Source organism: Chlorocebus sabaeus, chromosome 7 (assembly GCF_047675955.1).
Source record: "Chlorocebus sabaeus isolate Y175 chromosome 7, mChlSab1.0.hap1, whole genome shotgun sequence".
NCBI lineage: Eukaryota > Metazoa > Chordata > Mammalia > Primates > Cercopithecidae > Chlorocebus > Chlorocebus sabaeus.
The window spans coordinates 64891134-64919066 of record NC_132910.1 but is presented as its reverse complement, the minus strand read 5'-3'; the positions used below and the strand labels follow the sequence as shown (position 1 = coordinate 64919066).

The 27933-nt window shown below is 37.1% G+C and overlaps 1 protein-coding gene across 7 annotated transcripts in view; it reads left to right on the top strand.

Moving 5' to 3' along the window:
• CAMK2D (calcium/calmodulin dependent protein kinase II delta) overlaps window positions 1–15310 on the top strand; it is a 315871-nt gene extending 300561 nt beyond the window's left edge. For 3 of the 7 annotated variants that reach the window (XM_007999632.3, XM_007999628.3, XM_007999626.3), the window contains 5 exons: window positions 2132–2207; window positions 7478–7572; window positions 10153–10381; window positions 11888–11983; window positions 13194–15310. In XM_007999632.3, coding sequence (XP_007997823.1) covers window positions 2132–2207; window positions 7478–7572; window positions 10153–10381; window positions 11888–11954 — 467 coding nt within the window. In that variant the 3' untranslated portion in view covers window positions 11955–11983; window positions 13194–15310. Of the gene's footprint in view, window positions 1–2131; window positions 2208–7477; window positions 7573–10152; window positions 10426–11887; window positions 11984–13193 lie in introns of all 7 variants that reach the window. The other 4 variants (XM_037991198.2, XM_007999630.3, XM_037991199.2 and 1 more) reach the window with 2 other exon arrangements.
• Window positions 15311–27933: the final 12623 nt, after the last annotated feature.

The window sequence follows — 27933 nt, the reverse complement described above, 5'->3', positions numbered from 1 at the left end:
TGAGGCTTACCCTAATGAAGCTCCACGAAGGACGTTGATCTTATGCTCATTTCAAATTGGCCATGTTTTCTAAACTGTAGTTTTTCCTGTCAGCTGTATATCAGACAAAAAAAATAAAATAAAAATCTGTTAGTTTGAAATGAAGATTTCATGTGAGAAGGAAGTTTTGGTGGTCACATTTTTATCATCTTATTTTCTGAGATCCTCCTCACCCGTGTCCCTTATGTTCCAGAATCGGGTCAGCTGTCATTAGCTTTTGCCAAATGTGCATACTGTTGAGGCCACAGACGGATGAATCACCTATTGCCTAACTGAATTAAGCTAAAATGTGTCACTGGCAGCATCCTTATTATAAAATCATGCCCTGATACCACTTCTGTCAGTATGTTTTGCTTTTAAATGTGTTATTGATATTCATCAATCAAATGAGCAAGGGCGAGAAATCTTTTGGACTTCTGTAGGAGCTGTGTTATGTTACTTTACATAAACAAAAAGTAATTATGTTAACTAAATATGAATTCTAACCCATATAGTGATTTTTTAATATTATAGACCTTGACATTGTTGGCGACCATATTATGGACTAACTTAATCACATTTTATATGCTAGTTTATTACTTGTATTTGTTATGATATAGTCTCATATAGAGTCTCGATGAAGTAAAATTTGGTTTATAGAAAACTTATTTTTAAATACTGTCATCACCTAGGTAACCTGAAGTTTCAGAGTGAAAGTAAGCATTTAAGTTTGTAGTTACAATCTGTTTGATGAATATCAGATTCATAAAAAGTGCAAACTGGTTTCTTTACTCAGTAAAGAACAAAACCAGAGGTCAGCTTTTTTCGTGATCAATAGCAGCCTCACTACCTCAGTAAGATAAGATGGGAGGTAACATTTTGTGATTCCCAGTCTATCGTCAGTGATTTTAAGGGACTATCACAATATTCTTAAAATCCAGTAAAATTTGATTTCTAAAATATTTCATGCAGTAATTTTATAAGTAAGAGAGCAGTGTTCTGAAATAAAGAAAGGTTATTATTAGTCTCAATTGATTAAATTCACAAACATTGAGCATCTATTCCATAAAAGACATTGAACAAAGCTTTTTAGGCTCTACAAGAAAATAAAATGTTCTTTGCCCTCAGGGAGCTTTTAAGTTAATGAAGAACACACATTACACAGTACAGAAAGTTTAATAACAATTTAAAACAAGTAATAATGTGTTTTAAACTAAAGAAGGTATCAAGAGATAGCATATGCATAATTGCCCAGTGAGTAATACAGATTCTGCAGGCTTTCAAAAAAGAGAAAGAATACTTGAGACAGATGTCAGTAGAAACAAATTCACTGAATAGATAGGATTTGAACCAAACCAACTATTAATAATTTCACCAATTATGGGCTAGGAATAGAAACAAATCATGATTGGTGTTGGGTTTGACAGCTATACCTGGAGGTTTTCATCTGATTATCTGACTACATCTACAGTATTGATTCATATGTCACTTCTTCAATTTGTAGTTTACTAAAGGCCATTCGTCTAAATACAAAGGCCAAAGTGTCAGCATCCTCTTGTAGATTCAGTCAAGCAGAATAGTGAGAAAAATAAATAATTATATAAAGTTCAATATCTCAATGCAAGATATCATCTTTACTCTGAAGATAGACCTATATTGTTAGAATGATACTTTTTGAGATTATTGTTTTTAATAACATTTGTTAACTATGGGGAGAAATATGTTTACTAATCCAATCAAGTTGTTTAAGGTTGTAAAAACTAATTTTAAAAAACATAACCTTGACCTTTCAGGTGACTGTTGTTTTCAAACAAATGGAAAATAGCAGTGCTTTCCAACATGAATGTACTCAGAGGTCATCTGAGAGTCATGTTAAAATGCAGATTATGGCTGGGCACAGTGACTCACACCCATAATCCCAGCACTTTGGGAGGCAGAGGTGGGAGGATCACTTGAGCCCAGGAGGTCAAGGCTGTAAGGAGCCATGATCGCGCTACTGCACTCCAGCCTGGGTGACAGAATGAGACCCTATCTCAAAAAATAAAAGTGAAAAAGAATGTTTTATATGACTTTTGTCTTTTATTCTCACCCAACTCTTTATTTTTGCCTTTAGCACGAAAGCAAGAGATTATCAAAGTCACCGAACAACTGATTGAAGCTATCAACAACGGGGACTTTGAAGCCTACACGTGAGTAGCAGATGTTTACTTTGCTTTCATGCATATGGTAAATATATTTGTTATATGAATGCATTCTTCAATATATCTAAATTTGCATATATTTAACTCTAGATTTGATATGCCAACAATAGTTTTATTTCATGGTATAAATGACTAAGTGCCCCTAGGAGAGAGAAATTTACTTAAGATTTCAGAGGCCAGGCACAGTGGCTCACACCTATAATCCTAGCACTTTGGGAGGCCGAGGTTGGAGGATTGCTTGAGGCCAAGAGTTCGAGACCAACCTGGGTGACAGAACAAGACCCCATTTCTACAAAAAGTTTGAAAATTAGTCAGGCATAGTGGTGCACACCTGTAGTCCCACATACTTGGAAGGCTGAGGCAGGAGGATCACCTAAGCCCAGTAAGGCCTTAAGTCAAGGCTGCAGTGAGCCATGATCACGTCACTGCACTCCAGCCTGAGTGACAGAATGAGACCCTGTCTCAAAAAAAAAAAAAGAAAAGAAAAGAAAAAACGATTTCACAGAGAGAAGACTTGACTTCTGATCCAGTGATTGGAGATTTCTTTGTAAATATGCAGATGTATAACCACTCCCGCATCACACACACACAAGGCCAGATGAGTAAAGGGCAATCCAGGCAGAGCAATTCATATGAGCAAAAACACACGCAAAAAAGGAAAGCACATAAAATGTGCATTTCAGCTTAAGAAATGTTTTCCCTTGCAGTTCTGCAGAGGTTCTGGGACAGAGAAAGAGATTAGGAGGTGACATGAGGCATCCTTCTCTCTTCAGCCAGTACAATTCAACTTTATCTCCATCTCTTTTATATGTTTGTATCTTAAGGAAAACTTTACTTGAGGAATGGGTTCTAATGCTTATTTAAAGTTTATAAACTCCTGGATCATAGGAACTATGAAGGAAATTACTTTGCTGAAGTAAAAATAAAGCATTCAATTTAAATAGGGCCTTCTCCTTACACCATGCAACTCATGAGTTCCACTCCAGCGAAAGACTTAAATGCAAAACAGAGATTGAATCTGATCTCTGGCTAGAAAGATCCAAAAGCTGAAGATAAAATCATAAGTGAGAATATAATATGATTATACCTAAATAGGTAAAATGTGTATACTTTAATTAAAAAGCCAAGAATAAAGGTAAGAGGCAAACAAACTTAGAAAAACATTTTCAAAACATATGTCAAAAGTTAATTTTTTATATTACGTGAATATGATTGAAAAGTAGAAAAATAGGTAAAGAACATGACTGTTATTAGAGGAGGAAATATAAATGACAAGTAAACTAATAAAGGCATGTTTATGTTTACTATTTAAGTATACACAAACTTGAATGTAAGAGCCTCTTCTGCCTATGAAATCAGCAGCCATATAAACTCTGCTGACGGCCACCAAGGTGCAGGTACTGCACGACAGTGGCGACTTTCCTATGCAATGGAATAAAACACAGTGGGGTGCAAACTTTCAGGATGGCAGTGATGGCAGAGATGGGGGGATTATTAATATATTTTGTTATATAATCTGTAATTATATCCCTGAAAACTTTTATAAAGGCTCACTTTACTGTAATACTATAATTCTATTTATAAGAATTTAACATGAGTATAAATTTTTTATGTAAAACATGAGCAAAAATTTGTGAACAAAGATACATACTGAAGCAGTACAGTTCCCATTAAGTCATCTTTGGTACAATGGTTATGTTGAGTTTCTAGCAACCTGGAAAAATATTTATGATGTTTTTACTGAAAATTAAGCAGGACATAAAAGAGTATGTACATAATTATTAAAACTACAAAAGTAAAAAGTATTAAAAGTGCCAGGCGTGGTGGCTCACACCTGTAATCCCAGCACTTCGGGAGGCCAAGGTGGGCAGATCACCTGAGGTCGGGAGTTCAAGACTAGCCTGACCAGCATGGAGAAACCCTGTCTCTACTAAAAATACAAAATTAGCCAGGTGTAGTGGCCCATGACTGTAATCCCAGCTACTCAGGAGGCTGAGGCAGGAGAATCACTTGAACCTGGGAGGCAGAGGTTGCAGTGAGCTGAGATCGTACCATTGCAGTCCAGCCTGGGCAAGAAGAGCGAAACTCCGTCGCAAAAATAAATAAATAAATAAAAAATATTAAAAGTGGAATGAAATATGCCAAATTAGATTTTAAAAAAGAAAAAACGAAGTTGCCTCTGAGAGGTAAAATTACGTGTGAATTTTTTTCCTGCCTTTTTATAAAAGTAAGCAAGTATTACTTTTATCATTAATTATAAATAAACACCAAATATAAAATATGGAAGAGATTAGCTAAATTTAAGAATGAAACTATATCAGGAGCTTCTTCTTATAAATTAAATGTGTGTGCATGTATGTATAAACACATGCATATACATGTGTATGAGTGTACCAATTCTTTATCATGACCTAATAAGGCATACTTGGAATAAAAGATATAGTAAAAATTGGAGTTAAAAAGAACAGTCTGTTTTCAGAGACAACGGTTCCCTATTAAACAATTGTTTATAACTGTGCCATAGAACCTGCTTTTTAAAAATTCTTGTTGCTGTTATATCCTTGTTAGATACATATGATTATTCAAAGAATAAGAATATTCGCTTTTTAAAAAATCTTTTTTTTGCAATAGCATTTCCTTTTGGAATGATAAAAAAGTTGTATTTGTTGTTGTTAAAAAGAAAAATAGTTGCCTCTGAGAGGTAAAATTGTGTATGAATTTTTTTCCTGCTTCTTTTCTATTCTTTCTCAATTTATAAACAGATACTACTATTATATAGGGAGCAATTGTAGCCAGGCAAAAGTGTATGTTTCCTATATTCTCAGACAATTTAAAATAGGGTATTTTAAATAATGCTAAACCTTTGGAACACATCAGTTCACTAATATCTTTGCCTATGGAGACCTATAATCTGGCCTGATTTTGTACTTTCCAGCCAGAGCTAATCCAAGAGGGCTGCCACTCGAGAGCTTTTGGGATGGTAGAATGTACTGGTGTATCCCTGTCAGCTGGTCCTTAGAACACCTGTTCAGATCACACACACCCACATGTCAAATGGCAGCTTTGTGGGTCTTTTATTAATCCAAAGCCTTTTATAGGGTAGATGGATGATTAGATAGATAGATAGATTAGATAGATAGATAGATAGATAGATAGATAGATAGATAGATAGATAGATAGATAGAAACATTTCCAAATATATTGACTCTTTTCATGGTTGGGTAAGAAGATCCATCATGGCCCTGTGATTCCCAGATTATATTAGTACTGATGTAAGGCAGTAAGAAATTTTGGTTCACTGATAATGACAACCAAAAACCATATTTATAGAGGAAGTAATAGCCCCTGGCAGAATAAATTCTTGTTACCATAGGAACGCTGTTCTTCCCATTTTGCTTCTTAGAAAGAGACTATATATATTTGATTTTAAGCTTAGAAACGCCTACCCAGCAGGCAGTCTGAAGTGAAGGTTGTAATCCTTGCCCCCGCCATCTTTAAGGCACAAAGGATATCCACTGTGATTTCTACTTTTTAAAAGTATTCTTTAAATAATACCAGTTCCACGTTCTATAAACAGTACTGCACTTTGAGGAAGTACAGTGAGATAGACTTTTGAAATTTGTATTTCTGTTGAACATTTAAAAAAATTTGCCACCCCCAAAGGGGAATTTCTCTATGAAATTAGGTGTGGCCCCATCCACTGTATTATCCTTTGGGGCAAATTAATAAACAGTCCAAAATCCTTTGATTTGTACTCCATTTGATCTACCTCGTGAACTCCCACTCATTCTTCAAATCCAGATCTTGTCACCTTCTCTGAGAAGCCTACCCTGATCACCATAGGCCCAAAGGAAATATTTTCCTGTCTACATTTCCAGGGGCCTTACACACATAACACAATGACCTTGCTTTCCACATCAAGCAACCAGTCATCATTCCCCAAGCGTACTCTGCATTTTCACAGCAGCAGACCATTGCACTTGCTGTCCTCCCCCTACCCACCACCTCCCACATACCTGGAAAACTCTTACTCATTCTTCAAAGCCCAGCTCACATTTTCTTCCTCTCTTAAACCTTTCCTGTTCACTGTCTATTAGTAATCTGTTTTTTGAGCACTTCACATTTTCATCTATTCTGGTATTGATTATTGTATTATAATTGCTTGTTTTGAAGAATATCTGCCACATAGTTGGCATTCAGCAATTCTTTACTGAATAAATAAATTTCTCCAAAGAAAGCTCATTGGTTTTTTCCAAATATTTAAAATTGCACACCCCTTTATTGAATCATACTTCTAGGATTAAGAAAGAAGACCAGTATGAGCATTTGAACCTCCTATTGATTTCATTTTAAAAATAAAATAAACTTAAACACAATAATAAGATGTAAGTCTCATGGACATTGCCAGGAAGTGTAGGGTGTGATACTTTCTTTCAAGTCAATTGTCATATACATGTTTGACATGAATGTAGAAGATGTGGTCCAACAAAACTTATTCCAGGGCTAAGCACGGTACCAGGCTCACCCCTGTAATCCCATACTTTGGGAGGTCAGGTGGGAGGATCACTTGTGCCTAGGCGTTACAGACCAGCCTAGGCAACATAAGGAAACCCCATCTCTACTAGAAATAAAAATTTAAAAATTAACCCAGTGTGGTACTGCACATCAATACTCCCAGCTACTAGGGAGGCTGAGGCGGGAGGATTGCTTGAGTCTGGAAGGTTGAGGCTGCAGTGAGCCATTATTGCACCACTACACTCCAGCCTGGGCAACAGAGCAAGACTCTATCTCAAAAATAATAATTATTATTATTATTCCAGAAGTATTTAATTTCAGATTCAAAGATACTTTTATAGGATTTGGAGAGTGTCTTAAACTTGGACAAAACGACTTGGAGAGCATTTTTAAAAAATAGTAAACCTCAATCAAGAGTTAAGGTTGATTAACTTAAAACTGGAAAGTTCACCTTAAAAATAAAAAAGTAGAAATTGTAAAAGGGGGCTTCCTAAAATATTGTATATTATCATCTGCTTGAACTGGATAAATTAGTTTGTTCCTATCAGAGTTCTCTGCAAAATGTCTTTTCAGAGTCTGCTCCTCAACCCACCTTGCCAAGGTTTTTGATAGAACGTTTTTATTTCATTGTTTTTAGAGGCTCTTTCCTTCAGCGACTAATAAATCAGAATGTTTACACATGAAACAACAAAACACATTAAAGCACCTATTAATTGGTTATTTTCTTTATTTTTCTTTTACAGAAAAATCTGTGACCCAGGCCTTACTGCTTTTGAACCTGAAGCTCTGGGTAATTTAGTGGAAGGGATGGATTTTCACCGATTCTACTTCGAAAATGGTACATTTATTCCTAATTTAATAACATGCCCTTTTTAAATGTCTCTGAATTTTTCCCAAATTTGCAGATTCTTTGGCTCTTTTCTACAATGACAGTTTTCACCTTCATCCAGCATTTGAAACATACAATTGTTTTGTATTCAAAATTGAAAAAAAAAATATGTCAGGCTTGGCTTACAGTTTTGGTGTGTTTTAAAAAATATCTTCGTATAAAAATTAATGTTGGCTGGGCACCGTGGCTCATGCCTGTAATCCCAGCACTTTGGGGGCCAAGGCGGGTGGATCACTTGAGGTCAGGAGTTCGAGACCAGCCTGACCAACAGGGTAAAACCTCATCTCTACTAAAAATACAAAATTAACTGGGCATGATGGCGCACACCTGTAATCCCAGCTACTTGGAAGGCTGAGGTATGAGAATTGCTTGAACCTGTGAGGCAGAGGTTGCAGTGCGCCAAGATCGCAAGCCTGGGCAACAAGAGTGAAACTCCATCTCAAAAAAAAAAAAAAAGTAATGTTGATAGAATACACTTCAAGCAAGTTCCAGTTAATGTATAATATAGGCTATAAATCAGTTACAAAAAATGTTATTTCATGTTTTCATAAAACTATATATAAAAAAATTAGGCAGGCACAGTGGCTCATGCCTGTAATCCCAACACTTTAGGAGACTGAAGTGGGAGGATAGCTTGAGGCCAGAAATTCAAAACCAGTATGAGCAACATAGTGAGACCCCATCTCTACAAAGAATACAAAAATTAACCAGGCATGATGACAAGCACCTGTAGTCCCAGTTACTTGGGAAGCTGAGATGGAAGATCACTTTGAGACCAGGAGATTGAGGCTGCAGTGAGCTTTGATCATACCACTGGATTCCTGCCTGGGTGACAGAATGAGATCCTGTCTCAAATTTTAAAAATAAGAAAAGGAAAAAATAGGAGGAAAAAAATTTTTAAAAACCACACCATGCCAAAATATTCAACATAGAAGAGTGCTTTCAAGCATATGTGATGCTTATTTTCAAAGTAAAATGAAAATCAAGTTGAGTAATCAGATAAATCTTTCAATTCAAGTTTTAAGAATTGTGGTAGGTTCAGAGGAAACCGCCACTTTTCAAAGAAGGTGACAAAAGAAGTTCATCCTGCAGAAATCCTTCAGGTCATCAAGAAAAATGTAAACCAGGAATTCCCTTTATCCTTCTCTTTTTCCTTACACCTAATGACATTAGGCATTATGCTGTGTTTGCATATTGCATTAAGTGAATGTACTATTTTTGCAGAGATCTTATTGAATTAAAGAAGAAATGTATTATAGGAATAATTGGGATAATCACATCACTTTCAGTAATTATAAGCTTTGATAAGAATGTCTGCTTTGGCATGGATTTTCGAAGTAAGATTTGTTGAATGAGTTACTTTTTCTTATATGCATTAGGCATTTACAAACAAATAAACAAAAAGAACCATTTGATAAATTCTCTCTAACAAAGTTTCAGTAAATGTTATCATATTCCCTATATTCCAGTGTTCTGATAGCATCTCATGTTTCCTCCAACTAACTCTCTATTGACATCGTCTGATCCCTAATGAAAGAATTAACCCATTAATATTTTAACCTATTTCAGCATAACACTATACATCATGTTCCATAAATGTAATTCCTTCATAATGGGGTATTCAGGTGACTATAATAATATTTTGTATAATTTGAATAGATGTTTTCTGAGAATGGAAAGCATGTTTGGACAACAGCTAAAAACAATTCAACGTTTTCTAGTGATCTAAGAAAGGAACAACAGCATCAATAAGTGATGTGCCCTAATCCTCCTCATATCTCTTGGTGATTGAATAATTAGAATTGGTAGCTACTATTAAAACACCAGAGTCTGGAGCATAGTGAGGGCTACTCAGGCAAGGGAAAGAGCTAGAAGATCAGAATCAGGCTGTGTGCCAGCACCACATTTTGAATGTTTATCAAATGATCACAGTGGACTATCATGGAATAGACTCTAGTATGTGGAGGAGTCAGAGGATGAGATGAGAAACAAGTTCATAGGCTTGTTCAAAGGCTACCGCCAGCCTTATTTTGGAGACAGTGATATCCATACCTGAAACTTGATATATTGCCCTTCTCCCACATACTTCACCAACTAACAAAAACATACACCACCGCAAGATCCCTGGTCAACTGTCCCAGCAGTTCATTCCTGGAAAAGACAGGAACTGCTTGGCACACCTGGGCCAGGCCTTCTTCACCTCTGTTCATGTTGTGATTTCTGTTTCTAACCACTTTCCTTCATAAATAAATATATCTCTCCAGCTTTCTCACCTGATCAGAATTTCCAGAGGAGCATATAAATGCCTGTGAAGGAAACCAGATAAAAGAAAGACTGCGTCCACTTTTGTTCTTTCCTTGCTTTGTACAGTGCCCAGTACCAGATTAGTATAAATAGTAGATTAATTAACTAATTAATTACTGACTGAATAAATGGCATTTCATGTATTGGTCGTAACTGACGTTGTTACTGGTTTTAGTTTCCTTTACATAGAAACTAAATTTTGCTTTTCATGTTTTTCTCTTTCAGCTTTGTCCAAAGGCAATAAACCAATCCACACTATTATTCTAAACCCTCATGTACATCTGGTAGGGGATGATGCCGCCTGCATAGCGTATATTAGGCTCACACAGTACATGGATGGCAGTGGAATGCCAAAGACAATGCAGTCAGAAGAGACTCGTGTGTGGCACCGTCGGGATGGAAAGTGGCAGAATGTTCATTTTCATCGCTCGGGGTCACCAACAGTACCCATCAAGTAAATATTCCCAGGCTGTCAGCTTCTTTGTTAATACACCCATGGTCAGCTTCTTCTACTTATTCCATTGTTAATAGCGTGGTATATGTTATTTAATGCTAGTAGTTGGTTACACTGATGAAAATAAATGACTTCAGGGAAAGGTTTATGATTCTCTGGAAAGATCAATCAGATCAGCCATTTGTGGGCTGAAACTTGCTATAGAGCAGTATACAATAGGTTTGGATAGGACTAGAGACTACCTTATCAAAATCTCACAATGTTAAATCTAGGGGATTTGTATAATAAGGCAAAATATTTATGACTTCATTTTCTCAATTGACAGAAGGGGATATCAGAGGAAAGCATAGGGTGGAGTTTCTAAAATGGCCAGTACATTATCAGGAGTTTCATTTCATGGATGATCCCCTAAAGCTCAGTTACAGAGACCCTTTTAAAAGGCCATTGTCAGGTAGTGCAATGTCATTCTCACCTCACCACTCTACCTCAGATATCGTTTGCTTTTCCAGTCAGCGATTAGGCACATATTTGTTGTGAATCTCCTAGGTGCTTAACCTGTGCCAGATTCAACAAGGTAAAAGATATTGCTTTCAAGGAACATGCATTCTCATTTAGTCAATCATTGATTCTAAAGAAAAAAATGATATAATAAACTTTATCATCAACTTCAGAATACAGTAAAATTAATGAACAGTGTAGTAAACTGTTTATAACAGTTTGGAAGTACACTTTGTGTATAAGATAGAATTTTGAACAAAATCTTAAATGATGAGTAGAATTTAGAGACATAGAAAGATGGAAAAAACAAAGGAGAATAGTCCAGGCTAAAGGAGCATCATGAAGAAAAGTACAATATCAGGATTTAGTTTAATATGATAGAACATTATTGGTAAGGAATGCCGGTTACAACTAGAGTAAAGAGGAATAATTGAAAATAGGTTTATTAGTAAAGTGGAGTGATATGAAAACAAGAAGAGTTTAAACTCAGTGTAGAAGATTGGTCCACTATTGATCTCTTTCCAAATTATCTCACCAGGATCACCTGTTAATATTTGGGATTTGGAATGGGGGTTCATACAAACAGCCATTCAACTCACTCCAGAGAATCCATCATGATTTCTTAGTTTGATAACATACCACAGTGGTTTTCAGAGGCCTTCTGTATAGACTTAATACTTATATATCACTGTTGGATTTGTAAAAAGTGGGTCAACAGGGACAAAAAAAAACAAACCAAACAGTAGGCTGAAATTTATTCCCAAAACCATAGCTATGTAATTAAGAGAAAAACACAAGAGGAATATGAAGATAATGAAGACACCTGTTTTTGTGTGTTTTTTACCCCAAAGAGGTACAGCACAAATCAGTTAATATAGAAGGGGCTACATTCATACAGTACCAGAGGGTTAGGTTTTTTTGCAATTCCCTGAAGTGTTTATGGGATGAAGCCTATTCAAGAAAACTTCATTTTATGCCAGGTGGCTTAAATGGGGCTTCTCTTAATAGGCCACCCTGTATTCCAAATGGGAAAGAAAACTTCTCAAGAGGCACCTCTTTGTGGCAAAACATCTAAGTCCTGAAAATCATTCACATATGGGTCTTGTAAGTAACATCCTGCTCCGTGATACTTTGTGATTGGAGCTGAATGAAAAGCTGCATGGCTGTTTTCCTTCCTTTTGAGGATATTTTTTCTTGCATAATATTCAATGAAAAACATACAAGGTCTTTGAAAATTCATAGCAATTTTGCATGAGCTTTTGAATCTAACATTCAGCCCTATTTGGTAGCATAATCCTTATTTTAAAGGTAATAAACATTGAAATGAATTTTTTCCAACATGTGGATTATGTCATGTTAGAATCCTGAAGTTTTCACATCAAAAGTAAATTATGTCTAGGTCAGTTCAGATAACTCTCAATTATCCGGACTTAATTTATATTAAGCTTTAGAATCCTTTGGTGTCTTAACCATTCTTTCAAGAGGTTGCAATTCTATAAGCAACTGGCTATGGCGAATGTGTAAATCAATTTGCTGTGCCTGACTGAGTATAATGGTGCTTGACCATGAGCACAGGCCACAGGAGGAAGTCAAGCTGAAATTTAAAACTCACAAAGTGGGTAATTCTAGAGGATAATTGAAAGTTGACTGTAATTAACTTCATGCTTTTATTGTTGTTTTTAATTAGTTGTTTCTTAGACTTGGGTTACAAGTATTCAGATATGTATGGTGCTGTTGTGAATATTTGCCTCATTCAGAGAACTAAACCTTATCAGAGCTTTTAACAAATAGTGCTCCCAGCTGTTGCTTTCAACAAAGGAGAGCTCCAATTAAAGAGAGTAATCATGTTCTCTCTACTTTTGAGACTATATTCCTTGTTAAATTGACTTCTAGGTTTAATTTCCCAAGGAATCTAATAATAATAACAAAAACTAAGGATGAACTTTAATTTTAAGTCTATTTCAGCGAAAAGATTATATTCATTTACTAATTTGTCCAGTAAACAGGAATGCTTAAGATGTATACTTAGATTTAATAACGTGACTGAAGCCTGGGTCCCTGTCTCTTTATTTTTAGCTTAGCTTTGTGTGAAAAAATAATTAATACTCATTTTCTATTTTAATACTGTCTTTGTGTAACATTGTATGTTTCTTCCTGTAATGATCACAAGCAAACATCTCTTATACATAGTGTTTTCAATCTATTTGTTAGCCAAGTTATAAAACTGTAGCGTAGTCAAATCTATGGCAAAGCAATTTGATGATATTTTGTAAAACAATATAATTTATTTCTTCCTTCCCCTTTCTCCTTTCAGCTAAATATCAACAGTGCCACTTCTGCATTCTCTGTTCTCAAGGCACCTGGATGGTGACCCTGGGCCGTCCTCTCCTCCTCTTCATGCATGTTTCTGAGTGCATGAAGTTGTGAAGGTCCTACATGTAATGCATATGTGATGCATCATCTTATCATATATTCCTTCCTATACATTGTTTACACTTCAACTACGGGGATGTTCCGTGCAAACTTAAATTACTGTTGTCAAAACAATAGGGGGAGATTAGACAAAAAGAAAAAGTCCACAATATTCCAAGTACAACTCTTCATCAAGTTTCTCTGTTAATGCCAAGATTTAACAGACTTAAGAACTATTGTTCTCTGAATGACAGTTTGTAAGAGAAATGTAAATTTTTTAGAACTCTTTGCTGTTAATCTGTTTTGGCTTGTTTGGTTTTTTTGGGTTTTGTTGTTTTTGTTTTTGTTTTTTTTAAGGTAAAAAAATATACCTTCAGTTTCCTGGTGTGATCCTGGTTAAAATGGATGATTTTTCATGGGAAGTTTTGCTGATTAACAATTAAAGTGGGTTGATATGTGGGCAAAATCACTTATGAAAGTAGAAGCAAGAATCAGTTGGTTTGCTACCACATAAAGCCATGTTCTTTTTGGTCAAACTGTGTAAACTGGAAAAATTCACATCATTTATGAGTTTAATCACTTTAGGATATATTCACATTGTTTTGGTGAATTTGCTGAATTGAATTGTTTTTCTTTCTCGAATCTGTGATCTCTTTTCTTTATCCTGTTTCTTTGTTCCTTTCGTTTGCTTCCTTTTTTATTTTTCTTTTGTTCCATTATTTTCTTACTTTCTTCCCTTTTCCTTTTTTGAGGAGGCCGGCTAGTAGTGTGTGAGAAAAGAAAAAAAGTGAAATTTGCATAATGAAGGTAAAAAGGAAATAAAAGCCTTTTGAAGGTGGCTCAACTAGCACTTTTGATCATCTTCAGGGCCCACAAAAATGTTGTCAAGATTTTAAAGGTTTATAATTCTGCTTAAGCTCTACTTTGGACTTAGGTATCCTAACTATGTTGGAGGTATTTGAATTGTTTAAACTTAGGATAAAAGCAAGTTCCTCCTGTGACTGCAACGTCTTACTGATTGGGACAGTTGCCAGGAGGATACCAAGTTGATAGCAGAGGGGGTGTTATGCAAACGCACTCACCTCCGCCTTGGGGAATGAAAGGGTCACTTCTGCATCATCACTAGCTAGTTTTCTAGCGTTAGAGAGGCTTACAAATGTTTGCCATTCTCATAAGTGTTTTGAACTTGATCTTTGTGACTTGTGTTTTTTAGCTTCTCTCTTGAATCAGAGTATCGTTACCTTCCTCCAAGGAGTTAGGATTTTCCAGTTTAAAACAAAAAGGGAAATATCCTAGGTTTTCTTTGTGCTTCTCATTTTTCCTTTGTTGATTGAATTCCTATGATTTTTTTGTTCTCTTCTCTGAAATGCTTTACAGTGCATGGAATGTCCATCATTGTTATTTTAATGGTAGTAATTCACAGTCCTCAGAAGCCTGTTTTTAAAGCAGAAGCAAAAAAGGAAAACAAAGCAACAAAAACAACCCTTCCTCTTTTCTCTCATCTCACCTTTCTGTGTTGATTACTAATCATCTTAGATATTATTGCTAGTGGATGTATGGTAGATGGGTTGAAGCTTTTCTGATAATTATTACACAATTTAAAACAATATATATTTAAAATAAATATATACAGTCAATATATTGAGCCATGTTAACCTGCCAATGAGATCTGTGAAAAAATAATGGCCTCATTTTTCCCTTTTTAATTTCTTTTACCCTTTTGTGAAGCAGCTATACGTGGCATACATGTATTTAAAGAAAAAAATAGGTGTAGAGTGTTTTTTTTTACACTTTTAGCATGTGGTGTTGAAGTATTACTGTAGATCAAGTTTGTCTTCCGCACTAAGATGTGAGGAAATTGTGATTTGTTCTCTCCACCACAAATGAATTACACATTTATTATCTTCTATCATTTTGAAACACTGCAGTTTACCATGGGACACTGTATATATTTCTTGCCATAATGGTAAATGACTGATTGATATATTTAAGAGTTAATAAATTTGTGATTTCTGCTGACAGTGCGTCCATCTTTATTTCTTCAGAAGAGCTACTGTATTTATGCCTGCATGGTGCTGGCCAGTGTCAAGGGCAGTGTATCCTGCTCTGGCCTCATTCAGTACATGACAATTTGCACTTGGTGGGAATGGCAAGTTAATAGTTCTCTATGAGCAAAACAATGGTCTCTTCTGGGAAATTGTTGCTGAGAACAACATAGTTAACAACTCAGTCTCCTAAAAGCTTCTCTATACTATACTCTCCAATCCAGCCTTCACATGGCTGCTTTTTTTTAAACACGAACCTGACCTTGTAACGCTTTGGTGTTATCATCTCTGGGATATAGGCAAGCACCCCAGCTCCTGCTACTTCCCAACTTGAACTAGAGCATACATAGATGCTCAGCTTCTTTTGATTTGCTAAAAATATCCACTTGCTCACATGCCTGTTTATGCTGTTCATGTTTATGTTTCTTACCTAGAATAAATAGTCTTCCACTACTTCTTACTCTTTCCTAAGATTCAGTGTAGAGCATCATGCTCCACAGCAAACCTTCCTAGGCCCTATTCTGGGCTTGCCTTCCCTCTCAATACTTGCATAATAGATTGTATTTACCTCTCCTGCCAACCACATTGTTTTGAAAATATATTTCTATTTGTGTTTCCTCTACTGCAGTATAATGTCGCTGTGGGCAAGAACTGTGTATTCATCATTGCATTCCTAAACCCAAACCAGGGCCAGGAATGGAGATATCATTGACAAATAGTTGTTGAATTGAGGCCAACCCCTTTTGATAACAGAAGCCTCAAAGTGTACTCAGATGGTCCTGGATTTAATGATGGGTTCTCTCACCATTGTCTTGATGCTCTGAGCAAGTTACCTCTTCCCTCTGAACCTCAGTTTCCATAGTTGGAAAATGAGAATAAACATACCAATTTAATAAAGATATTGTGAGAATTAATGGGTACAGAGTGACTAGAATATTTGATAGAAATTAAATGGTAGCAGTATAACTATTCTGATCACTGATATTAATATTCCTATTGTTATTAGTCTTTACTCAGGAGGGTATACAACTCTTGTTTTGCTGTTGGGCTACCCTCTTTATGTAGGTTTACTGTTACTGCTGAGGATATATTCGGACTCAAATGTCTCAGCAGGATACTGAGAGATACCAAATGAAGTGGTCATCTAGCTGAATGTAGGAAAAATGAAATGTAGTAGTAAATCAGTATGTTCTAAGGAAATTTTCAAGGAATATTAATCTTAACCCAAATTTCAAATTTTTGTGTAAGAAGAATTATAATTTAAGGGTAAACATAGATGACACAGCTTTCGAGTGATTTCATTGAATAAAATCCTACTGACTTCTATGAACCTTTCATGGCTCTGTGGTCTCTTTATCAGATTTTTTAAAGGTGAGAATGTACAAAATGATTGCAGTGAAGATAGCATACTAGACCCTGTGTCCATGAGCTGAACAAGAGCTGTCATAAACCACCCTGACCTGAGAAAGCAGCACGAAGCAATTACAGCGTTCCTGCTTTTCTCTCAGACAAAACCAATTCTCAGAAGAGAGCTGGAATGTTCTCCTGCAGACTGGAGTAGGAAAAGTTGATAACAGATTCAGCAGTAATTGTACTCCAGAAGGATTTGCATTTAGGCTTTTGCTGTTTTACAATAGAAAAAAAAGAATTCTTGTTTGTCCGTAACAAGTGTTTTTTGTTTTTTTTAAATGTCACCAACATTTAAAAATTGGATACGTCATGTAAAAGTCATGATTTCTGTCTTAAATAATTTGAAAAAGTGTAAGGTCTGCCCCACTGGTTCTGTGTTCACTACAGCAACACTCAGAGAAGCTGCTGCCTCTTTTAGAAGGGAGCAAGCACTCCCTCATCCCCACCAGGCACACACATGCTTCATGCCTGCCCCATGAGTTTGCTGCTTGCTCCTTGGACACTGAAGACTTCGACCTGTTTCTTTTTTTCTTTTTTCCTTTTTGTTTTTTTGTTTGTTTGTTTGTTTGTGACAGTCTCATTCTGTCACCAAGCTGGAGTGCAGTGGCACAAACTTGGCTCAGCGCAACCTCCTCCTCTTGCGTTCAAGGCTCATGCCTCAGCCTCCTGACTAGCAGAGATTACAGGTGCATGCCACCACACCCAGCTAATTTTTGTATTTTTATTAGAGATAGGGCTTTGCCATGTTGGCCAGGTTGGTCTTGAACTCCTGAACTCAAGTAATCCACCTGCTCGGCCTACCAAGTGCTGGGATTACAGGCGTGAGCCACCGCGCCCAGCCAGCTTTGACCCCTTTCTTAAAGCCAAAGGGCACCTCTGTTGGCACCTCAGGCCCCAGTGAACAGGTATGGGCATTGGTTTGTAGAGGGATTGTTCTCAGCGTCCCCAAAACCATACTACTTAGGCAGCTGTCTTATTGCTAGACCTCTGCTACTAAAATGCTTGTCATTATTTTCTATTTCGTTTTAAGAAGAAAATCGAAGTCCACACACACACACACACACACACACACACACACAAACACAAAGCACAAAGTTTTTCTGTGGTACTATTTAATTTATTAAAGGAAGATCTGCAGCTATTTTACAGTAAAATGAGTTTATTTTGTCCTAGTTTCAAAGTCTTCAATGGCCAAGAACTGTTGGGTAATTTTTATTGCTGAGTCTCTAGGCAGGACCAAGACAAATTGTGAAATACTTACACAAATTCTAGTAATTTTCTATCTGCAACCAGATGTTTAAAAACTGCTTTGGGATATTATGATTTGCGCTATGGCCTGACTCAATTGCTAGCACATAATGTAATCTGGGCTTAATCTAAGTTAGCTCTTTACAAGGCTAGTAGAACCTAACTCACTTGCTCCTTGGACTTTCTGACACCCTTGGAAACCCACAACCATGGATACATCCTCTTATCTACTTGGGCCATGCTCATAATTCTATGGCTGAATGTAGCTGGAAAAACGTGCCCCTGTGCTGACAGGTCTTGTTATATATTCTTGACTATTCACCTCCCTCAAATAAACCCCAGAGACTGCCCAAAAATCATATGTCCCTAATCCGTTCTCTCTTCCAGTCTTCTGTCTACTGTTTCAAAGTTCATTTTCTTTTCCCACCTCCAACATTTCTTCCCCATCCTCACTCAGGTGAGGACCTTGCTCCTTATTTCACTGCAAGAAATGAAGTAATCTCTGCATCTCTGTGTATGCACCCTGCTATCTCATTTATTGCTGTTCGTAAATAGGTCATGCACCTGACAAAGGCCACCAACTCTGCTCACAGGTAGCAACTCTCTTCACCTCACCTTGTCATTATAAATAATTTCCTCCATACTAGATGTATCCACCAGTGCCCCATTTCTTTATAGCTAGATTCATTGAAAGCCTTGCCTAAATTGCTGTCTGAAATTTCTCTCCTCCCATTCTCTCTTAAACCCACTCCAGTTACCCTTACCACTCCACAAAACAGTTCTCTAAGTCACCAATGACTACCATGTTGTTAAATCCAAGGATCCATTTTTCTGTCCTCATTTTTACTTCATCTCTCAGCAGCATTTGACACAGTTGTTCATTCTGTCAATCTTTAAACATTCTTCTCTTGTTGTTCAAACAATACATTTGCCTGATTTTCCTCCCAGCTTCATAGATGCTCCTTCCCAGTCTCTGACTGGTCCTTTTTCATCAACCTAACTTTTACATTTGGAAGACTTTTTGTTTTCATTATTTTTTTTTCTGTCTGTTTTTGAGACAAAGTCTTGCTGTGTTGCTTAGGCTAGACTTGAACTGGGCTCCAGTGACCCTTCTACCTCAGCTTCCTGAGTAGCTGGGACTATAGGCACATGCCACCATGTCCAGCTTGACTTTTAAATTTTGGAACTCATCTTCATTCTCTCCCAGGGTAATTGCATCTAATCTCAATGGCTTCAGATTATATTAGTGATTCTCAAACATACATCTCCAGCTTAGATCACTCCCCTAAACTCCAAACATATATATTCAGCTGCCTATTGGAAATCTACATTATACATCTAATAGGCATGCCAAATTAACATATCATAAACTGAGTGCCTGATAGTCTGTACCAAAACCCTCTCTTATAACTCTTTCCATATCTCAAGGATGGGTAACTCAGTTCTTCCATTGATCAGATCAGAAATCTTGGTACCATTCTTAATTCCTCTCTTTCTATTTGAAATCCCTTGAAAACATAACAAAAATGTGACCACTTCTCACAATACTGTCTGCTACCTCCCTTGAATCAAATCATCATCCTGTTATCTATATTACTGAAATATCCTCCTAACAGTTTCTTGGCTTCTGTTCTTTGTCTATTCTCTCTGCAGCAGCCAGAATGAACTTGTTAAAATATGTCAAAGCATATCACTTCTCTGCTAAAAATCATCTGATAGTTTCTGCTTTCATTCAAAGTAAGAGACAAAGTGAGTCCTGCCTGACGCCCCTCTCTCTATGACTTTCTCCCCTTCCTCTTTTGTGAACGTACCAGCGATGCTCCCATCTTGTGACCTTTACACCTGCTGTTTACTGTGCTAGACACACTCATCCTCATAAAGGCAAGAGGCAAGAGGCTGGCTCCTTCACTTATTTTGTTACAAAATAAAGTCACCTTCTTGGTCAAGGCTTCACTGATGATCCTATCTAAGATTTCTAACTCCCTCCCCCACCGGCACTTTATATCGTCCTTCTCTGATTTTCTTCTGCTTGGTACTTACTATTTAACATACTGCTTTCCTCATTTTATTCATGTTATTTATCAGTTGTCTCCTCTCCTAAATTACACAGCGAGAGCAGGGATTTTTTATCTTTTTTGTTCACTCATGTATTCCCAGCTCCTAGGAGTATCTAGAACATAGTAGGTGCTTAATAAATATTTGTGGCTGAATAAATGAATTGCTCTCTTGCTTTACAGTTGAAAAACCTGAGGCTCCCAGCACATATATGATTTGCTTCAGAGTAATTCCAAGAGCTGTAAATTGTTTACATCATAATCAGCTGAAAAAGAAAAGAACAACTCTACAGTAGCTAAAGAACTTTTAGCCATCATTGCACACATTTAGAATTTATTAAGCTGTAAGGAACAGAAACTAGATTCCAAACACCTTAAATAATAAGGAAAATACATTACTTCCACAAGAGACAACAGATGAGTCAGCTCTGGCTGTTTATTTCAGTAACTTCAACAACATAAAAAAAAACGACCCAGGTTCTTTCCATTTTTTAGCTCTGCCCTTGCAAGAGAGTAAACTGTATCCTCCAGGTGAAGCGACTTCAGGGTCCCAAAATGCATGAGTTGGTTCCTCATGTCACATCCAGACAGGACAACACCCACTGTAAGAGGAGCGCTTGCTCTTCTCCACACCTCCCCTTACCCATCCTCAGCAAGGAAAGATTTCCTAGCAGCCCAGTTGGCCCAGAACTGGACCACAGGCCACACACTATTGGGCTCAGACTAATAAGAACCTGACCGTCAGCTAGATATGAGCTACTGTTTTTCAGACCATGAGTGTTCAGGGGAGGGTAAACACCTAGAGAGACTGGATTGTGTTGCTTTTTTCAAGAAAGAGTTTGGGAACTCATTGGAATCAGGAAAAGTCAGAACAAATTATGTTTGTATTGTCCCCTTTAAGGTTGTTATTCTATGGATATAATGAGAGTTGTGAAAAAATAAAATATGATGAAAAAAATTGTTATTTTCTTCAAACTCTAAACCTCATCAGCTGTTGCATTCGCTCTTGCTGTAGCTTCCTGATGTGCCCAGCCAGTGCTGGATAATTTTTCATCACATAATACTTTGGGACTAGGAAACTAAACGTCTCATTCAGTTTAAAGTTCTTGTAGGAATTCCAGTTGGAAGAAGGGTGCGTTAAGCCAGAAGTGCTCTGTACCACCTTTAGATGATACTACCTTCGCCCTGCCCTAACTTCAATGAAAGTTGTTTTAAAAACAATGAAAAGACTGCTTAGCACCTGAAACCACATTTAGTGATCAATTTTCTTCAGTTCTGCTTTTCTGTTTTATTACTTTAAATAAGTGAAATAGGAAAGTGAGCGCGTGGGGCGACTAGCAACCAAGCAAACATCAATGATCTTATTCACAATCCACCCACTTGGTTCTGCCTGGCAAAGTGAACAAAAGAACAAGCAGCGAATTCACCCACAGAACCTGTTCCTCCAGGGTCTGAAGAAACAATTGCTGTTGTGTGGGAAGAAGTGTTTAGCTAAGCGATTTGTGATTAGGTGGTGTTATGTGTACAATGCTTCTTTTTGTCAATATCGTTGCTCATTAGGTGACTCAGAGACATTGTACTGAAGATGGAGTTGGTTAGTCATCATAGCCTTATAAAAGCATTAATTTTCAGAATTTCCCTTCTTCTCCTATTTGCTCTTTTAATCTTGTCATGAGCACCCTTTCACCCCCAAACAAAAGAAGTAGATGCTTTATTGTTCACACAGTGAGGAAAGAACTCCCTCAGGGCATAGGGCTAAGAGGACTAATTTTAAAAATGACAAGTTTGCATTCTTGCATTTCTCTCTTTCAGTTTATAAGAAAATTAGTTGGCCCATTTTACTAAAAGATGGAAAACTCAATGTATACACACGTGTATATGTAGGTACATATGAAGAGATATGGAAAAAGAGGCACTTCAGAATGGTGAATAGTCATTTGGCTGGCAAGTAGAGATGAAAAGCAAAATTAAACAAAACTTCCTTGCAGGCAGGAGATAAGAACTAAAGGAAACATTGATTAAGGAGCCACTATGTTACAGTCACTGTGATTTAAAAAAAAAAAAAAAAAAGTTCCCAGAAGGAGAGAGCCCCTTTCCCGGAAGATTTCACTTTGGGATCATATCTAGTTTCTAACTTGGCTCTACTGCCTTCTGAGAGATTCATGCTTTAGCCAACAAAGCTCCTTCTTAAAGCTTATCCAAGTAAACATGCTCTACTTTTGGAACAAGTCACACTTAGCCATGGGAGATTTCACCATCCCATTTATTACTCATTCCCCAAGAGCCATTCTCAGGGTTGAGACATTGAGGCTGGAGAAGCATCTTGGCCTGGCTCAGTGTGATCTGTACGCTGATGTTATAATGCCACTTGGCAGGAAAGTGTGAAAAGGAAATGAGGGAGAGGGGATGAGAGTTCCGAAGCTCCAGGTCTCAGCAATATGAAACTTCAAGTATATTTCTCTTGTGGGTTAATCCTATCATTGTGTTTCTCATCCACAAAAAAACATTGCTGTCTGCCTCATGATCATCTGTGTCCTCTCATTTTTAGTGTATTTGGTTTCTTTTCTACTTTCCTTTCAAGCTTACCAGAAAAACTATGGAGCACTATGTACTTTTTTTTTTTTTTTTTTTTTTTTTTTTTTTGAGACAGAGTCTTGCTCTGTCGCCCAGGCTGGAGTGCAGTGGCACAGTCTCTGCTCACTGCACGCTCCGCCTCAGGGTTCACGCCATTCTCCTGCCTCAGCCTCCCCAGCAGCTGGGACTACAGGCGCCCGCCACCTCGCCCAGCTAATTTATTTTGTATTTTTAGTAGAGACGGGGTTTCACCATGTTAGCCAGGATGGTCTCGATCTCCTGACCTCGTGATCAGCGCGCCTCAGACTCCCAAAGTGCTGGGATTACAGGTGTGAGCCATCGTGCCCAGCCTAGCACTATATATACTTTTAGTGATGATTTTATAAGACAAATTTTGAAATACTGAGTATCTTTTCTTCATATCATCCTTCATCTGAATAAAGGAAAAGGGGATATTCTGTTCTCCCAATTACATAAATACAGCAAATACAAGATCATACTATACATTCTTTTATGTAACTTGCTTTTTCACTTACCAGCATATAATAAACAATAAACAAATTTTATTTCAGAAAATATGCTTCTATTATGGCTGGTAGCTTCACTGGAATCTATCTAAATGATACACTATTTATTTAATCACCTATTGTTAAACATGTACATTTTTCTTATTTTTATGCTACCAACAATAAGTCAATTAAGTAATTCTTGTAGCCAATTTTTTTGCACACTTATTTCCTTAGGGAAATTGCCAGAGGCAAAAATACTGAGTCATCCATTCCATTTTTAACTTCCAAAAACAGTTATGATTTATAGTGCAGAAATTACCAGAAAGATAAAATTATATACCCAAGCTAACTTAGTGGTGACTTATCTCAAATCCAGGTTTCCTCATTTCATGTCCAGTGTCCTTTGTGCTGTTCAGTCATCTGCAGCTTTTTTAAGCCAGCATGCTTAGTTCTAGCAACAAGTGCAAGGCACCACACAGGAGGGAGATTCCAGAACATTATTGCTATTCATAGTTTTAGTTCTGAGATGCTGTCCTCAACTTCTTCTTTATACCTGATTACATTCTTCTCCAGATATTCCTGTACATGGGCCTTGCTATTGAGGCTGTTGTTTTAGTTCTGTCGTTGTTGTTTCTTCACTTCACTTTGACCTTTAAAAGCGACACACTCATTTCTTACATATCATTTAGGTTGTTCTTAATTATTATTTGGGGTATGTAGTGCCCTAGACAAGCATCAAAAGTCCTGATAGAACTACTCAGCCTAAATTACCAGTTTCAGAACTACTGTATAGATCAGAGAGAATGACATGAGAATGCAAAAAGATCCATTTTTCTTTATAACCCCACTTTAGCTGTTATTTTTGTTATACTGATGAAGAGAAAAAAGAAAGAAGGAAGGAAGGAAGGAAGGAAGGAAGGAAGGAAGGAAGGAAGGAAGGAAGGAGAAAGAAAGAAAGAAAGAAAGAAAGAAAGAAAGAAAGAAAGAAAGAAAGAAAGAAAGAAAGAAAGAAAGAAAGAAAGAGAGAGAAAGAAAGGAAAGAGAAAGAAAGAAAGAAAGAAAGAAAGAAAGAAAGAAAGAAAGAAAGAAAGAAAGAAAGAAAGAAAAGAAAGAGAGAGAGAGAGAAGGAAGGAAGGAAGGAAGGAAGGAAGGAAGGAAGGAGAGAGAAAGAAAGAAAGAAAGAAAGAAAGAAAGAAAGAAAGAAAGAAAGAAAGAAAGAAAGAGAAAGAGAGAAAGAAGGAAAGAAAGAAAGAAAGAAAGAGAAAGAAAAAGAAATGAGAGAGACAGAGAGGAAGGAAGGAAGGAGAAAGAGAGAGAGAAAGAGAGGGAGAGAGAAAGGAAGGAAGGAAGAAAGAGAGGAAGGAAGGAGAAAGAGAAAGAAAGAAAGAAAGAAAAAAAGGAAAGGAAAGGAAGAAAGAAAGAAAGAAAGAGAGAGAGAGAAAGGAAATAAAAAGAAAGAAAGAAAGAAAGAAAGAAAGAAAGAAAGAAAGAAAGAAAGAAAGAAAGAAAGAAAAGAAAAAGAGAGAGAGAAGGAAGGAAGGAAGGAGAGAGAAAGAAAGAAAGAAGAAAGAAAGAAAGAGAAAGAGAGAAAGAAAGAAAGAAAGAAAGGAAAAAGAAAAAGAAAGGAGAGAGACAGAGAGGAAGGAAGGAAGGAGAAAGACAGAGAGGAAGAGAGAAAGGAAGGAAGGAAGAAAGAGAGGAAGGAAGGAGAAAGAGAAAGAAAGAAAGGAAAGAAAGAAAGAAAGAAAAAAAGAAAGAAAGAAAGAAAGAGAGAGAGAGAGAGAGAGAAAGAGAGAAAGAAAGAAAAGAAAAGGAAATGCCTCATTTTCAGAAGCCCAGATAAATGGATAGCTTATAGATGCTATCCAATCTAACAGCTAATTTTGTAAGTAAGAAATCCCAAGAAATGGAATAGCCATAGTCCATTTAAAAACTGGAATGGAAACAGGATGAATTTTTGAAACCTAGAGCAATGTTTCTCAATTTCATCTCAGAACCACTTTGCACCCTAAATGTAATTCATAACCTCATAAAGCTTGTCTCTGTGTAGGTTATATTTATTGATATTTACCATTTAAAAAAATGAAAACTAAAAAAGTTTTAAAACACAAAAATATTCAAGCACATTGTCCATTAGCTCTCAGAGGAATGATATCACCATACTTTTCTTTCTTTCTTTCCTTCCTTCTTTCTTTCTTTCTTTCTTTTTTTTTTTTTTTTTTTTTTTTTTAAGATAGGGTCTCACTCTGAGGCTCAAACTGGAATGCGGTGGCTCAATCATGGCTCACTGCAACCTTGACCTCCTTGAGCTCAGGTGATCCTCTCACCTCGACCTCCTAAGTAGCTGGGACTACAGGCATGCACCACCACCACACCCAGCTAATTTTTGTATCTTTTGTAGAGATGGGGTTTTGCCATGTTGCCCAGGCTGGTCTTGAACTCCTGGACTCAAGCGATCCACCCACATCGCCCTCTCAAAGTGCTGAGATTACAGGTGTGAGCCACCGTGTCCAGCCTCACCACACATTATAGAGCCTCTGGAAAACACTGTACGCTCAGGAAGGAATAAGAATGAAACAGGAAGTTAAGGTTTTGGTATGATAATGAAAATAGTTTTAACCTCTTGCAATCCTTGAAAATGTCTCAGGGACCGCAGGATGTTCTTGAATCACACTTTAAGAATGTCTGTGGGACAGGCACGGTGGCTTGCCCATGTAATCCCAGCACTTTGGGAAGCCGAGATGGGCGGATCACTTGAGGTCAGAAGTTCAAGACCAGTCTGGCCAACATGGTGAAACCCCATCTCTACAAAAAAAAAAAAAAAATTGCTGGGTGTGGTGGTGGGCACCTGTAATCCCAGCTGCTCGGGAAGCTGAGGCAGGAGAATCGCTTGAACCCGGGAGGTGGAGGTTGCAGTGAGCCAAGACCACACCACTGCACTCCAGCCTGGTGACAGAGCAACTCCATCTCTAAAAAAAGAACTTCTGTACAAGATAAAATAAGAAAGAGGTATGGAGTAACTAATCAGAAATGTAACAATGTACCTGAAGTCTTAACAATCAGGGGGCAGACAATTTGGAATCCACACTCCTCCAATACATTTCTGATGATGGACTACACACAGTGATTTGGGTGTTAAATAGATAACTAAATTTAGATTAAGAACAAAGTACAAGTAAATATTGATGAATAGAAAAAGATGAAAAATAGATTTGGACAGAAACAGAGAGGGAAAAACAGTCACCAAACATAGTAATTGACAATATGATTACAGTATTTGGAGGATGGGGGAGAGGTGGAGAAGAAATCAGGCACCCCAAATTAAGCTGGCCAAGATGGAGTACCAGAGGCTGGATTTATTCTCCTCCCTGTATTCTCCTCCCTGAAATAACTTCAAAAAACACAAAATCTGTGAAACAATGGTTTTCAGACATAGGCTCTCAGGCACCACAGGACAATGATTTCCCAGAGATAGGAAGAACCAAGGTGAGTCCGGCGATTGCCCCAGCATACCGGTCAGAGGATTTCCAGCCTACAGCGCAAGGCGGGTAAAATCCAGGCATTACTCAGCCAAGTCCCCAAGTTGAAGACATGGACGTGGGAGAACAGGGAGGTCAAAGCAGCTACAATTCATAGGACAATGTGCCAGAGAGAAGAGAACAGCACGGAGAATGCTGTGGAGATTTGCAGAGGGTTCTCCTTTAGCCTTCAGCTGAGTACTGATTAGCGAAGGCTAGGGAAAAATACACCTGAAAGAATTCACTGGAGAGATCCCTGGGGCTCACACAAGCCCAGGAATAGTTTGTGCTCTCACCAGCCAGGGAAAAAACTCCTTGTCATTCACTGGGCATGGGATGCAGTGCTCAAAAATGTGTTGTCCCTGTAGTGGGAGAATATTAGCCCTAGACGAAAGGCTTCTCTGATCCCACTTAATGATATTAAAAACAAGTCTCGGAAAAAGATCAGACTGTTTGCAAGTGGCTTAACTGAGCCCCAGAAAAAAGATTTAAGAATAATTTGCAGGAGTATAAAGTGCCCAGCAACAAATAAGGTAAAATGTACTATGGTGGGTATCCAGTAAAGAAATCATCAGGTGTGAATCGTGACAGGAGAAAAACCAATAAAAGAAACAGATTCAGAGAGGACATGAATGATACAATTAGTAGATAAAGACATCAAAACAGTTGTTACAATTATATTTCATATATTGAAGAAGTTAGAGAAAAAATTGAGCATATTAAATATAAATATTCAAGAATATGTGTGTGTGTATGTCTAAGTAAATACTTTTTATAAATTGTGGATTCAATTTTGTAAGATTTTTTTGAGAATTTTTGCATCTATGGTCATGAGAAATATTGGTGTATAGTTTTCCTTTCTTATAGTGTCTTTATCTGGTTTTGGTGTTAAGGTAATGCTGGCCTCATAGAATGTATTAGAATACGTGCACCCTGTTTCTATTATCTGGGAGAAATTGTAGAGAATTTGTATTATTTCTTCTTTAAATGTTTGGTAGAATTCATCAGGGAAACCATGGTCCTGGTGCTTTCTTTTTTTTTTTTTTTTTTTGGTAATTAATTATTGATTCAATTTATTTAATACATATAGGCCTATTCAGATTCTTTACTTCACCTTGTGTGAGTTTTGGTGGCTTGTGTCTTTCAAGTAATTGGTCCATTTTCTCTAAGTTATCAAAGTTGCCTGCATAGAGCTGTTCATAGTTTTCCTTTATTATTCTTTCAATGTCCATGTGATCAGTAGTGAAGATCTCTCTCACATTTATGATATGTGTAATTTGTCTT